The sequence below is a fragment of the Opisthocomus hoazin genome, chromosome 10, assembly GCF_030867145.1.
Source record: "Opisthocomus hoazin isolate bOpiHoa1 chromosome 10, bOpiHoa1.hap1, whole genome shotgun sequence".
Taxonomy (NCBI): Eukaryota; Metazoa; Chordata; class Aves; order Opisthocomiformes; family Opisthocomidae; genus Opisthocomus; species Opisthocomus hoazin.
This window is the reverse complement of record NC_134423.1, coordinates 17,330,313-17,345,959: the sequence shown is the minus strand read 5'-3', so window position 1 is coordinate 17,345,959 and position 15,647 is coordinate 17,330,313. Positions and strand designations below refer to the sequence as shown.

Sequence of the window (15,647 nt, the reverse complement as noted above, 5' to 3'; positions counted from 1 at the left end):
TCCCATTTGAATAATTTTGTTCTACTGAAGTTTTAGTTGTGATTGCTTATTCTGGGCACGGAAATTAAATTTGTATAGCATAGGTTATTGCTTATTCTTAAAATAATTTCCACAATAACTGGCATACTGGGTGTTTATAGTCTACTATGTCAGTTAATCGTGCTCTGGGGTTCTCCAGGATAAGCAGTGTTTCAAAAATGAAAATTAATTTATTTGCTACTATAAATCATCACTTTTGCTGTTTCAAACAGATCTTACAAACTGATCTTTGCAAAGAAAAATGTTCAGATGGAAGCTAGTGTTTTATGGGTAATAATTGAGATAACCAGTGCCACTCCAGGGTGGCTGCAATCCCTGCATCTCTTCGTTGCGCTCTTAGACATCTGCTGTTAGAGGTTGTTAGTTAACAACCTCGACTCTCATGGCTATGAACTGACGGGGCGGGGGGTGGAAGGACATTGAAACTTAACAGTTCAGCTCAGGAGAAATCTCACTGTTAGACCTCACAATGGGTTAAGTGTTCAGTCTGTGACTCTGTGGCTCAGTACAGGGAGGGGAGCGAGTAACATCATGCAGTTTAGTAAAATTGTATCGGGAGGTTTTCTGAAGGAATTGTGGAGTCCAGAGTTTGTACCAGACAACTCTGACTCAAGATAATGTTTCTGTGACGTAAACGTAGCGCTTTTCTTCTCTGGAGCAACAGGTATGAAAAGGGATACTGCTCCTCTCCTCCCACTGGTGCCTCTAATAAGCGATTCTGTTACTGGGGGGGAGCTTTCCCTCTTGACCCGGAGGGGTGGGGGGAACTTCATATCCATATGCGGTGGGGCGGTCGGTACATTCTCCAAGAAACGGTGCAGACTGAGATTTGAAATTTCTCATGATTTCTTCCCCTCACCCCCCTTGAAGTACTTCCCCATGCCTTTCCTATGGGGAGAGGGTTGTGCGGGTGAGTGGAGAGAAAGCCCTTTGTTTATATAGTTTAAATGAAAGTGGTTTGTCTTTTACCGAATTACAGTCGGTATCTGAATTTATCCCAGTGGCACTTAAGTGGTTAGACTGTTGATAGGTCGCCTGGGTTTCATTTCTCTTCTCAATTTGATTAATGCCCATAGCTTTGTATATTTTAAGCCCACCACATGACATCTATTGTCAAAGCTGCTTTTGGTTTTTAGTGTTCCCCCCGGTAATAAATGTATGGAACTGTATCTTGTCTTTACTTGTTTATCTGACTTGCAAATTTGAGGTACTTCATTAGAATATAAATTATTTTATTATGTTATTAAAAATATTAATTCTATTACAAAATGACAAATATTTTCTATTTGGAATCGACAAGAAGAGTCTGAGAACTAGTCTTAACTTACTGAAATTTAAAATTTTAAATTGACATAGTATCTCCATCAAAGAATATTTCTCTTTGCATCCCCTTACTATAAGTCTAGACCTGAAATATAATTTTAGGTAACAGTTTGTATCATACTTCATAATAGACATTTGCAATATAGGGTCTAGTGGTAGATTGATTTGTTTGGATGCCTAAGATGCAAAATACAATCAGTGCTGTTATGGTTTGTGCTCTAGGTTTTTTTGCGATTGATTTCAGTTGTTGAATCTGAAGGAATATCATTACTCTGAAAGAAAATTGGATAAAGAAGCTATAAAAGATAGAAACTCATACCTTGCTTACCTAGTATAACAAACTACAATGTGATTTTTTTATTTTGTCAGATCATTGATTTGAACGCCATAGCAGATGGTAACCCTATAAAGTATGTGATCTCATTTACACAAACATTAGAGCCTGTGTCTCTTGAAATAAGTTTTAAACATAGTCGTCTTTGCCTTATACTAGCAAGAACAACAACTTTCATTTCAGTTTGGATGTAAGATCCGATTTTTTTATTAGATGAGTTGAGTAGACCTGTTTCTTCAGAATGAATACATATGTTGAAGTGATGCACAGGTTTCTTTAGCTTTTCTTCTAGACAAGCTTGAAATGCTCACAGCGCCATCTTAAAAGTGATGTTAAGAAAAGCTTTTTTAGAATTTGGTGCGTAAAGCCAGCAAGGATCCTCATGACTGCTCGACCTGATCTTCCCGAGGTGAGCGAGGAGCACCAAGCCTTTCCTGCGGCCTGGCTGGGGTTTGGGGTTCGGGCAGTGCTGTGCCTGCGCGGCTGGCCGAGGGCAGGGGCGATGGCCGGCCCCGGGACAGCAGCGGTGAGTGAGTGAGGATGCCATGGGGTGAACCAGAACAGCCGCAGGCTGCCAGGGTGAACTTACTCAATTACTCCCTGGTTAAGCTACGGTGTACCTGCTGTAGGAGTAGCCACTTTTGATTGAGAACTATGAAAACAACTGGCGAATCATTTGAATTACTTTCCATCCTCAGTGCGTACTAAAAAAAGGAAGCGGGGGTAGAACCTCGTTATACTTCTGTCTGCCTGACTGCTGGTATCTGTGTTGTTAGACCTTTGTAACACACAGTTGTTGAATTTCCCCCTTTTCTTAACTGCCTAAAGAGATTGAGATACTGCAGCCTTTCCCTGTGAAGCGTGTTTTTCAGGGCTCTGCTAACTGTCACAGGTTTCCTGTGCCCTGTAACATCCATCCATGATGAATTAGTGGATACTGGAATTGGACACAGCATTTCCTTGTGGAAGGGGTTATACAAAGGTGATGATCCCACGAGTTCCTCCATTCTGTTTTGCGTTTCCCAGGAAAATGCTTAAACCCTTTCCATGACACTTCTGCTTCGAGACTTCATGGAATTTATTACTGTAGATGACATCTTGTGATGTTTCATACTGTGTGTTCCTCACTTGAGGCTCTCCTCCCACCTGGAAGGTGTATCTTATGCTTGTGGCTCATTGACCTAGAGCTACCTTTGGCTGTATTAAAGTATGCGTTGTTTGCTTGTGCCCAGCCTGCGAGAGTTTGTCTGGATCTTTGTCTCTTGCAGCATTTGCTTTTTTTTCATCTGTCATTGGTGAAAAGGACATTAGTGTGCAAACCAGAGCAGATTCCATGAGCACCATCGCAGACACATAACTGATTTGCTGGTTGAGCGTTGCTGGCTGGCTGGGTCTGTGCTCCTTTGGCGTGTGCTGTGTTGGTAGGGACCGAGGGCAGCAGGGCTGTTGTTCCAAGTCAAATCCAGATGCCAAGCAGCTGTAAGTCAGAGTGCCAGTGTTCAGTATACAGTGTGCGAAATTCTTCATGTTAGTCTGCATGGAGGTTCTTAAGTGTGAATGCATGTGCCTCGTGTGAAAATTCTGATTAAAGGGTAGGTCTAGATGCAAGCCTGTTTGGGGCTTGTAAGAAAAGAAGAAAATGCTGCATGAAAAGGAAGACAAAGACACCTGGCAGAAAAAAGGAAGCGTGTTGATACTCCTGACTACTCTAGCTAACCATACTGGGCTTCCTTAGATGAAAGAATTCTGGAACTATTTAGAAATGAGTTTTCCTCCCCATCTCAAACTGTTACATTTTTCTTTTAGAGTGGTTACTTTAAATAATTTATTTGCATAAATCAGATGGTAGAATTAAAATATGAGAATTTTTAGCTATAGATGTGCTGATTTAGCGGAACCTTAACATAAGTGCTTATGTCCCACTGACTCAAATTTTTAAGAGTAACATGTTTTACTGGTTAGGGGTCATGCGTCTAAACACTCTGTGCATAACCATTATCTACTGACATATTTCCCAAATGGGTTGCTATAATGTACAGTGTCTTAGGCTTCCCCAAAGACTTTGTCTTGCAGTAAGATATTTTTCTTTTCCCTGCCCCCATCCCCCCCATATGTCTCTTTTGAAACTAAAGCAATGGAAGACTTGTTGGGATAATCACTGGATTACTAGCGCTGTTGTTTCTGGCCGAAAAGAGTCAGTCGTGCCAAAAGATTACTTTTGGCTTTGTCAGTGCCAGCCACGACTTTTTACTCAGCTTCTGGACCAGTTACAATGAAACAACAACAATGCTGTCTGCTGCGGAACGCAGCAAACTTCCACAAGCTGCTGGCTCGATATAGCGGTGGTTCTGCGTTTTCAAAGAGTGTTCTCCAGCCTGGAGGGTCTTCCCTGCAGTACATGAAACGTGTCGATCGTTTTTGGCTGGGTGATTGTACTGTACTTTGTTTGATGTGCTTTCTGCAGGCTATCTTTGTCAAAACAGTATTTCATAGCTTCATAAAACACATTTCTTAAGGAAACAATGATTAGAATAGTATTACTCCACAGGTAATTTGCAGTATTTCCTTACATTTTTATTTTGTAGTGTGGCTTGTGTGAGATACATGCGTGAAAACTGTGCAGCTGAAATACGAAGTTGGGGTTTAGGGAGGATTGTATGGAGTAACTTGTACTCAGCTCTTACTTATAAATTGTGACACTGGTTCTTATTTAGAAACTATGACATTATAAAGCTTCATAAATAGTTTATACTATACATCGCATCAAGAATTTATGCTCTGTGTCAGAACTCTCTGAGAGAAGTTTGGGTGATAGGGAACCAACGAGTTGTGTTTCGTAGGCTGAAGTACGTGGAAGTCTGCAATTTAGGATGGAAGTGTTCCCCTCGTTAAAAAAAAGTAATCTTGTGATACAGATAATGAGGAACCTAATTGCTAGAATAGTAACCTTATCCAATATGAATGGATTGACAATAGGAATTCAGGTACTTTTGCAATTAGCTGTTTTGGAATGTGGTTTAAAGATGATTTGACCAATTAACTTTGAATAGAAAGTAATTGGAGAAAGTGTTGGCAATGGTATTTCTAATTGTTGGCTAGGTAATACATGGGATATGTATCCTGATGCTGAGTTTGAAGATCTCCCTATTTTTTTCCTTCCCCTTTCTCTTTTCAGCTGTAACCTGGATTTGCATAAAGGGAACCGATTCTGAAAGAACCGTTAACAGAGTTAAAAAAGATTCCTGTTTTAGTGGGGCAGACACCATGAGTCTCTGGGGGGTTTTTTAAGCCATTAAAATATAACCAGTCTGTCTTGCCTTCTTTTCCCCCCTTGCGCTAAAATATCTTGCATGTCATGTAAAGACCAAGTAGGGGAAATAATTTCGTGCATTTTACAATACTTTAGCAAGACATGAGAGCAAAGAGTAGATAACAAGTGTACATTTCACAGTATGTGCTGCAATATTCAGCGCTTAAGATGCAGGATAAATCAGGCTGTGCAAAAAGCCAGGCTAACATCGTCGTGCTGGTTTTGTTACTCATGCTAATTTCTTACGGATGGGGTAGGGCAGACACTGCAGATTGGCAATCTTCTTGACTTTTTATGCTCCTGTTTTCAGCAGCTGTATGTGTCCAAATGAGTAGGTTGATTTGTAGCCAGTTTTATTAACAAGGAAACTGTTCATCTTAAGTTTTGGTTTTAGAAATACTGCTTTAAGTGTACGGAAGCAGATGAATTTGCTTTCAGGTTGTGTCAGAGAACATCACGCTTTTGCTATCTTTTCTTAGAGGTCTGTATTTTTCGTTTTCTTGCTAGGTATGGATGAGCGAACAGGTGCCACATCCTGGGGAACAAGCGGTCAGCCAAGTCCCTCATACGAATCTTCAAGGGTAAGGTTCCCACATAATAATTCATAGCAAAGGTTTATGCGAATGTGCAATGAAAATCAGCAGATGATCTGGCAATGTTTCTGAAGGGTGGTAAGCTCCTTGAAATACACAGATTAGCATCTTTTAGAGATTTTAATGACTTTGATATGCTGCAATAGCGACTCAGATTTCTAAGGCCAAAAAATATATAGGTTAAGAATTTATGAAAATAAACCATACATGACTGTAGACTTGGAAGATGAGCATGCATTTTGCTTACCTTACGGTCACAAAATGAAAATAGAAGTCACATTACTTATTCAGGAGCAGATTTATTGGCAAAGTGTAGGGAACACTTACCTCCCCATTAACATTAGCGAGCTACAGTATGTGCTGTGTCATGATGTTAAGAGAGACTTTTCTTTTTGAATACCTGACTCCTGTTCCCGTTGCAGCTTCATCCATCCTGCTTGTTGACCTAAAGGTTTTTGATAGTATCTAATATCCTAACATAACATTGCCTTTTTAAAACCCAACTCAGTGGTCAAAAGAAAGCTTTCCCTTAGTAAATTGCATTCCGTTTCATGTACCCAATTTTCTTTTTATGAATATCTACTCCTTAAAAAGCCAATGAGCTAAGTACCTAATGAATTAATTACTAGAAATACACAGCATAACTGATGGGCCTGGTCTAAATAATCAGTTCTGATTTCAGTACCCTTGAGCCAGAGAGCTGTGTTAGCTCTTGCACCTTTGCAGTTTTCTCTTGCTGTGGAATGAAGTGGTAGGCTGTGGGGGGTTGTCCAGCTCACTGGACATGGTTAAAACCTCTGTCTAACTTTGGAAGAGAGCGTTAGAAAGATTTATCATGAAGTCCTAATTTTTCCATTGGTCTTCGGCAAATAAAATATAACAGAAAGGTAGAACAACTTGATGGGTTGCGGAAGTGTCTCTGTGCAACGTAGAAAATAGACATTCTTTAAAACATCCTGCATAATTTGAGGTGTGAAAAGATGCCGTTTCTACATTGGGAATGGAAGCTTAGTAAGCAACTTTAAGTAACTTGTATTTTTACTGTAAGTGTTTGGTGTTTTGACACTTGTATATGATGTTGCTGATCAATTTTAATCAATCATGAGTTAAGCTGACCTAATGGGAGTTTGAGCTTGTGATTCATTGGCTGTGTGGCTGTATTAATCACCTTTTTTTTATGTTAAGGGTCATCCAGCTAACATTCCAATAATGTGAAGTCAGGGTGCCTCGTGTGTTGGTCGTTGGTTGGTTGGTTGGTTTTGTTGTTTGTGTGGTTTGTGGTTTGGTGTTTTTTTTTTTTTTCTTTTTTTTTTTTTTTACTATAACTGAAGATCATGACAAGGAGATTTAAACACCAGTCAAGAATCAAACCCTCCAGAAATTATACCATTATACCCTAAAGTTGGTAGTAAAGGTAGATGTTAGTGCTCTAACAGAGGTATACCAGAAGTTCGAATCATAGGAGGAGGTTGGTGCTATTTGGGTGTATCATTATCAGACAGACAGAAAAAAATAGATTTATCCTTGCAGCAAATAATTCTTGCTGAATCATAATTTATGTTAGGACAGTTTCAGCTAAAGCCAGTTGGACTCTGGCCAAGTTGAATATATCGCGAAGAGCTGATGGAATCTTTCCCTGGAATGTTACTGAAGTATTTCTTGCTCTGCTGGCTAAGTGCAGAGGATTTTTCTCTTGCATGGTAGTAATTTGGGATGATACTGAGAGTTCATTCTGAAGCACCGATTATCTACAGCCTGTGATGGGTTTTTTTGGTGGTGTTTGTTTGGGCTTTTTAAAGAAAATATACTCATTTTTGTTTAAAATGGAGCATACTGTTTTAATTGGTCTGTCTTAATTCAAGCTACGTACATTATAAAGTATGTTTAATTTGAGAGAATTGACAGCTAATGCTGTCTGATCCTTTCCGGAAAGTTAAATATTTTGAAAATACTGACATATAGAATTATTTCCCTACTCATATTTGTGGCTGAGTTTAATGATTTTATAGTATGGCTTTGTGTGCATCAGTATAAACTTAGAACAGGAGAAGCCTGAAACTTGTATACAAACTTTCTTGATTTATAAACTAAAAATGAAATAATCAGATTCAGCCCTTCCCTCTGTTTCCCAAAACAATGTTTTGCATATTTTGCCTTTTTTTTTAAAAAACTCGTTAGTTCCTGTAGTGTTGAGGTGGTCAAGTTTTCTTCACTTTGATAAAGGATTTTTTTTTTTTTTGTCTGAAGGCAGCAGAAATCATATGGAGGGGGGGAAAAACCCCCAATAGTCCTAAATGCTAGTGAAAGATTATTGTAAGTTGAATATTTTTAAAATGTCTTCCTTCACTAACTTTCTTTCTGGAAAACCTGCTAAATGATACAAATTTAAGAGCAAGCCTCGTGTCAGCACAGAACGTGACGTTAGACTGTCCGTGAAATTTCTCCATGGGGTCAGCTTAGCCATGAGCTGTTGGCTCCGCTGGCCCGAAGCATTGGAATGGCAGCAGTTCCCAGTGGGATCGCTGACCGGGTGGTGGGTGCTGGTAGGTTTAGATTTTCACGAGAGCCTGGTGTGGCTGGGTTGTTGTAGGAGGTATCAGCCTCTTGTGCTAGGCTTAGGAAAGTTGCAAAACACGTGCATCTCCCTGGCTTTACGTAGTGTATCGTCTTCATGTGCTGAGCGGTAAGGAACACCGGTCCCACAGGGTTGGGATAGTTGCTGTGCAGAACTGATGGGGAGTGGCTATCCAAAGGAATTCGGAGGGTTTGGCTGATGAATACAGGTCTTTGCCCAGGCCTTCAGTACACTGACAAATTTCATAGCGGAAGGGGAAAACCCCCCAAATTTCTGTAGAGGCCCTGCATGAAGCAATAAAGAATGGTTGTCTGGGATGTCATTTCTGTTAAAGAAAACTGAATTGCTTTTACTCCATTCCTGTGTTTTCCCTCAAAAAAGTGATGAACACTAGAAATACATACTGTCTGTATATAGAATTGGTAATGGCTAAGACGCACAAATTAATTCATCACACGGCCACAATGTGCTGCAAAAAAGCAGAACAAAGGAAGTTCTCTTCCACATTGAAATTGCTGAAAAAGCACTGGACTTTGTTTAACAGTCTAAATCGAGTTTGCATGCGTACATTTTGGGTGAGATGTCTGGTCTTTATTTTTTGGTTTTCTTTCAACTAATGAGACACACTGCACTACTGGTTCAGAACTCTGAATAAAGGTAAGTTCTGAGTACAACTTCATATGCTGCCAGGTCAGATGGCTGAGGAAGAGCTAAAGTGAGTGTGTGGGTCTGTATTGTAAGAGTATGAATAGGAGTTTCTCAGGATGCAGGGCAAATAATACGCTTAGACTTTTACATTCACAGGTTATTCCTTGTGGTGATTAACAGCGAGAGTTTGAATAAGTTATAGTTGTTTTACATGTTTAACTTAAACTTCAAAATCCAGTGCTTTTTCCCATAATTTCAATATAGAATGTTATTCTTGTCCTAATTGTTCTTACTACTTGTCTGTTTACAGGAAAATGGCAGTCTTCATGGAAAAAGCTCAGACCTCTCCACGGACATAGAAAAGTTGAAACCTCAAGAGGTACCACTTACTCTTACCTTCTGTGTGATATTTTTTTTTTTTTTTTTTTTTTTTTTTTTAAATCTGCATGCAACCTACTATTGGAGTTTTCTGTTAAAGATCACAATACAGCGACCAAATTGTTTAAGAATTTAAATCGTTGGCCCAGTGCTGGCTGGAATTTCCAAAAGCACATAAAGATAAGCAATTTTCAATTAAGTGTAATTGGAATTTGGTGATAGTAAAGTACATAGCTGTTAAAGGCTGAGTAAAGAAGATGGTGTAAGACTGGCTAAAGAAGACCTTCCTTTCCTGTCCCTTCCCAGCTCCTGCCGAAGGTCTGTTCAGGTCAGCACAGATGGTCTGATTGTGTCCAGGAATGATGCTTAAGGAAAGAGTGTAAGCATAGTGCAAATATTTTGTCATCTGTATTGTTGTAGTCTCCCAGCAAAGCCTAGTGCTCAGGGGCTTAGGAGATACTGTGGACAGAGCCGACCTTTTGGACATTGTTCTTATTGGTGGACTCATTCTCTACAAGTTGTGAATTTTTCTGACTTTGATCACGGTTTTGGGAATAAGTACAAGTGGTTTGTGGCAAAAATACTGATGTTTCTGTCTGAAGTGTGCTCATCAGTGATTTAACAGATTCCACCATGTTCATGTGTCCTGAGTAGTAATGATTGGTTGTTACTGATGTACTTCATAATTTTTTCTTTTTTTTTTTTTTTTTCCTTCAAATATCTTTATTTTATGTGCCCATTGGATGTCTTTCCTCTTCTCAACAAGTTAAAGAATCGTCATCTATTGGTCTCTGCATGTAAAGTAACTTCTGCTAACCTGCATTTACTTCTTGGTGCGTTGTCCAAATCTTTCTGCTGCTTCTGTGTAACTGAAGAGTTAGAGCGGTTATGGCTGCGTGCGCTGATCGAGATGAGGGTGTACCGTCAAGGTCTGCAAGACACAATGATACTTTCATTCTCTGTTTCTTTCTTACTCATTACTAAGTCTTGCATTTTTTGACTGTCACTGAACTCTGAAGTGATGTTATCTCAAAAACTGTGTAGAAAAATATTAAGACATTATTACGTATGTTGTACAGTAGTTACCACATTGTTGCAACATTGTGTTATTTTTCTAACGTGTTTCTTTTGTATTTATTTACACCAGATTTTATCTGCGGTTTTATTGACAGTTTCATGGAGAACTTCCTTTGTAACTCTGCACTAACACTTAGGATGATTTTAAAATGTTTTTTGTTAACAGCAACCTTTATGATGTCTTTGTTCACCCGCTCCTGTTGATTTATTCATGGAATTGTTGAAGAACATTGGTCAGAGTACAGTTTTTTGGGGAAGTGGGGAAAAGACAGTGGTAACTTCTTTTCACTGTGAAAACTGGACATATATTCTTGTGCTTGGGGTAGGGTGTTTATGTATTTTAATCTTTTGATCAATAATTAATTCACAAAAGACCCTTCTCTTGTGTCCCATAGCAATTGATTTTAAGAGTGTCTGGTAATACCTTATTAAAAAATAAAATATTCTCATTACAGTAGTGTTTTGAACTAACGTTGAAGACTGAGAATCACTGCAGGCTTGAGAAAACCGTATATAAGAGCCTTGGTTCTTCATTACCTAATAATGTTATACAGTGTTCTAACACTGGAAGAGCAATATGTGTATTAGAATTGGCTGTGACAGTCTGAAGTTTGTGAAAAGGTACAAATTGAGACATTAGTGACTTCTGTGTGAAAAATCTCTTGTGTAGGCCAAATGTTTTGTTAGAAAAAAGAAATAATTCGGTAATATATTGGGGGGGCTATGTAAAAATAGCTGGAAGGCCTTATTTTTTAGAGGAATAATTCAGGAATGGTAATTAGAAAGTCAGCGGAATTCTACGAAGTGCTGATGGTCTCCCTTATTCTTGAGTGATTATCCTGAAGTCCATATACAATGCTGTGTCAGAATTTTCTGTCTGTTGTGGTTCTGGTTTTTCTTCGAACTCTCCTGTCTTGCTTTTACTTCTATATGTGCAACAGCGGTGGTTTTTTCAGTGAATATCTCCTGGTTAATGTATGTGTGTCCCTCCCTTGTCTGAGTGATAGAGAGCTAGAGGTGTTTGTGCAAGTGTTCAGAATCTCTTGCATTGGAAGAGCAGCTGGCTCTTCGGGTATGGTGCAGAGGGCTGTAAAGCTGCTGCTTGAAAGCCTTGCTCTCCTGAGCTCTTTGAAGCACATTCTGAGTTACTTGAACCAAGTAGCATGTTTGCTGCACAATGATAGCACCTGAAAGTTTTTTCTTCCTGTTGTGAGATGCTGCTGAACTTTTTAGCTTTCCCTCTTTATTTGGGAGTTGTAATTTGTACTCATAATCTAGCCACAAATTGGTATAATCACTTTTTTGGGATAAACATTATCTTTTAATTAATTGTTTTTCTACCATAGTTTTTGTTGTGATGTGGCTAATGGCTGCTTTTATTTAATGAAGAATAATGCTCTGTGAGGTTTTCTTTCATTGTTTTGATTTTTTGCAATAGAAGGAGCAAGTTAGGTTTTCATCTGTTTAGATTGCTGTCTCCAAATCAGGCAAATTTACAGATATTTTTCATAAGACATTTCTTTGCTGGATAGCCTTTTTATATATACACACATAATAATTTTAACTGTTAAAATTTAACATAAATTAACTGAGGTATTTTTCTTCCAAAATCTGAACTGTGGGTGAGTGTCTTGTGGCATGTATATTGCACGAAAAGCTGTGAGTGTACATTTTGACCTGATTTAACATAGCATCTAGCTTCAGCACAGAGTATGCAGTTTATCCTCCTTTTCATTTACATAACTCTGCTACGTATCTACTTGAAGCAGAGTTGAAATGGTAAGATACCACTTCTGGATTTAGATGGTTTTGTAGCATCAGTCAACAGGCGACCAACAGGTTATGCCCTCTGTTGCATGTCAAATGCTCAGACATGAATTGGAACCTGAAATACTATATGCCCAAACTATTTCACCCCTGCCCCACCGCCAGTAGTACTTTTAATTTGCAGAGAAGTCAAAAAATAGCAGTAAGATAGCAGGTTTTGAAATAGTATTTTATACCTCTTAATCTCAGGTACATAACAAGAAAGGAAGCTGTTAAATAGCAAAACAAGACAAGAGGGACACAGAAATACAGTAAGTGTTATCAAGTCTGTTGTATTTGTGTCCTTTTTGTCCTCTGGTGTTGTTTTTTTTTGCGGGGGAGGGAGGTTGTTTGGTGGTTCTGCTGGTTATTTGCTTTTCCTGATGTATACTATAAGTAAGCAGATCATGCGGTGTGAAATCAAACCCTAAATTGAATGTCCCATATTCAGTGCACAGGACACTTCCTCAAATGCAGCTTACTTTGTAATTTGATTTATGGGCAGCACTTATCAATGCAAGTTCTGATATTTAAGTTCTGAATGCTTTAGTTAGGTTTTTAAGTATTGTCTTTAAGCATTTCTTGTTAGTATGTTGGCTGTACTTGTATTATTTTATTTCCTGGTTTATAGCTTAGATAAGAACTGGAAAAATCTGTTTTAAGTCATATGAACTATATTGGAGAAGTGTTTTTCTGGGGTATTTTTTGTTTTTATTGCAATTAGCTATCATATTGAAATAAGCATTGGAGTCTGTTCACAAATTAGTTTTCCATGTGGCCAGGGAGTTGTCCCATTACATATCATATTGGTATTTGTCTCACAGGAGTTGAGAGGTGTAATTGGCCATTGGGATTAGCTGTTTAAAATCAGATTCATCATTCACTAAGTTAACATCCGGGAAATGGATTTAGAACGGGAGGAAATGGTGATTATTTTAAAATAGATTCCTTGTTCAGTGCGGTATGTCCCACTTCCCCTTCCAAAGCTCCACCACGTTAAAAATAAACAAACAAAATATAATTTCAATTGTTCTCATATTCTGTTCCTGCACGCCTAGTTTTCACCTGTTTCAACTTGCTGTGTGGAAATAAGCTAATGAATATTTTTAGAGCTCTATTACAAAGCGCGTAACTGATGGTGACACTTGGAGGGTACTTGTGAAAGCTCTCTTGACTTTTCCAAATAATACCTGAAATCTGGAGTAGTGACACCCGCTGTGTCGTGTGTGTGTCCCCCCCCGCCATGTAGCAGATGACCAAGTAACATACAAAGCTACATTTCTGTGTTCAGGATATTGTAGTGGAAGGTTGTAACTTGCTGATAGTGAAAGGCAATCAGAATTAAAACTGGAAATTGTGCAGCTTCTTGTTTCTGGTGTGGTTGGGTGAACTCCATCAGCTAACTGCATTCATTCCTCTGTTTAGTAAGTATTATACAAGTTTCGTACACAATAAAGTGAGTCTGAGTTGAAGAACTGCCTGTTCTTAGCATGCTGGGAGATGGCACGCGTGGAGCCTGCAGAGAGGAGAGGTGTTTGTTTCCTGGCACGTCAGACAGGTCTTCAGCTTGGTCTCTTAGCTTTTGGGCTGTAGCTGGCAACTACATCATTCTGGATGCCATCTCTAAGCAAGTGGAGGAAAAGAAGATTATCAGGAGTAGTCAACATGGATTCACCAAAGGGAAATCATGCTTGACCAGTCTGATAGACTTCCATGATGGCATGACTGGCTGGGTAGATGAGGGGAGAGCAGTGGATGTTGTCTACCTCGACTTCAGCAAGGCTTTTGACACTGTCTCCCATAACATCCTCATAGGGAAGCTCAGGAAGTGAGAGCTGAGATGGTTGTAATTGGCGGCGCTGAGTCTAGTAGGAGGCCTGTAGCTAGTGGTGTCCCCCAGGGGTCAATACCGTGCCCGGTCATGTTCAGCTTATTCATCAATGACGTGGATGAAGGGACAGAGTGTGCCCTCAGCAAGTTTGATGACACAAAACTGGGAGGAGTGCCTGATACACCAGAAGGCTGTGCTGCCATTCAGCGAGACCTGGACAGGCTGGAAGGTTGGACACAGAGGAACCTGATGAAGCTCAACAAGGGCAAGTGCAGTGTCCTGCAGCTGGGGAGGAACAACCCCATGCACCAGTACAGGCTTGGGGTGGACCTGCTGGAGAGCAGCTCTGCAGAGAGGGACCTGGGTGTGCTGGTGGATGACAGGTTGACCGTGAGTCAGCATTGTACCCTGGCTGCCAAGAAAGCTAATGGGATCCTGGGGTGCATTAAGAAGAGTGTGGCCAGCAGGTCGAGGGAGGTTTTTCTTCCCCTCTACTCTGCCCTAGTGAGGCCCCATCTGGAGTACTCTGTCCAGTTCTGGGCTCTCCAGTTCAAGAAAGATGAGGAGCTACTGGAGAGAGTCCAGAGAAGGGCTACGAGGATGGTGAGGGGACTGGAGCATCTGTCCTATGAGGAAAGACTGAGGGAGCTGGGCTTGTTTAGCCTGAAGAAGAGACGGCTGAGAGAGGACCTTATAAATTCCTATAAATATCTGAAAGGTGGGTGTCAAGAGGATGGGGCCAAGCTCTTTTCACTGGTGCCCAGTGACAGGACAAGGGGCAACAGGCACAAAGTGAAGCATAGGAAGTTCCGTCTGAACATGAGGAAGAACTTCTTCACTCTGAGGGTGACGGAGCACTGGAACAGGTTGTCCGGGGAGGTTGTGGAGTCTCCTTCTCTGGAGATATTCAAGACCTGCTTGGACAAGGTCCTGTGCAGCCTGCTGTAGGTGACCCTGCTTTGGCAGGAGGGTTGGACTAGATGATCCCCAGAGGTCCCTTCCAGCCCCCACCATTCTGTGATTCTCTAGCTGATACTAATATGGACAAAATGGTTTAAGGAGTGTGGGGAGTCTCCCATCATCGTCTGCCTGCTCTGTCCATGTGTGTCTCCCCAGCATTTTTCCTTGTTGAGAAAGTTAAGGTAATCTTCTGTTTGACCTGTGACAGACCTGCATGTTGTCCTTATGGAGGACGTTGGTACTGTTACACCAGAGAAAAGCAGGTTGCTGGGTGCACTTATTATTGGTTGTGTTAGAAAAGATTTAGTTATTGAAGAAGCTGATTTTCATTTTAGTTTTTTATCATAGTGCCGGTTGGTTGTTGGTTTTTTTGGTTGCATAGGATTAGTTACGTTCAGCCACAGACTAACTTATTCCATAATTCCCCGTTCCCTCACAGAAAAATTTCTGTAGATATCTCTCTGGTCCATAGAATTAGAAAATGTAGTCAAGCATAGTGGAGATTGCAACATCCGAGCTAATAGTCTATGTATAAGTAACTTGAAAGAAAGTTTTCAGACTTAACTTTTTTTGTTCTTGTAGAGTTGCTTGTAAGTTCTGTATTTTCAGACTTAATATTATTCAAATTATATGAACGACTTTATTTAAAAATGATTGCCTGAATTCTTAAAATACAGCCATGTGGATCTTTATGCTTCTGTAGTACTTTTTTTGTGAGAAGTATACTTGGGCACGTATACATTTTGCTGTCTTCTTGTGTCTTTCCCTGTTCT

General features: G+C 39.9%; 1 protein-coding gene across 5 annotated transcripts in view; it reads left to right on the top strand.

The window, feature by feature from the left end:
• The window catches only part of TCF12 (transcription factor 12), a 178,901-nt gene that overhangs the window by 46,754 nt on the left and 116,500 nt on the right, over positions 1–15,647 (top strand). For all 5 annotated transcript variants that reach the window (XM_075431890.1, XM_075431888.1, XM_075431886.1 and 2 more), the window contains 2 exons: positions 5,514–5,587; positions 9,133–9,201. In XM_075431890.1, the coding sequence (XP_075288005.1) occupies positions 5,514–5,587; positions 9,133–9,201 (143 nt within the window). The remainder of the gene's footprint in view (positions 1–5,513; positions 5,588–9,132; positions 9,202–15,647) is intronic.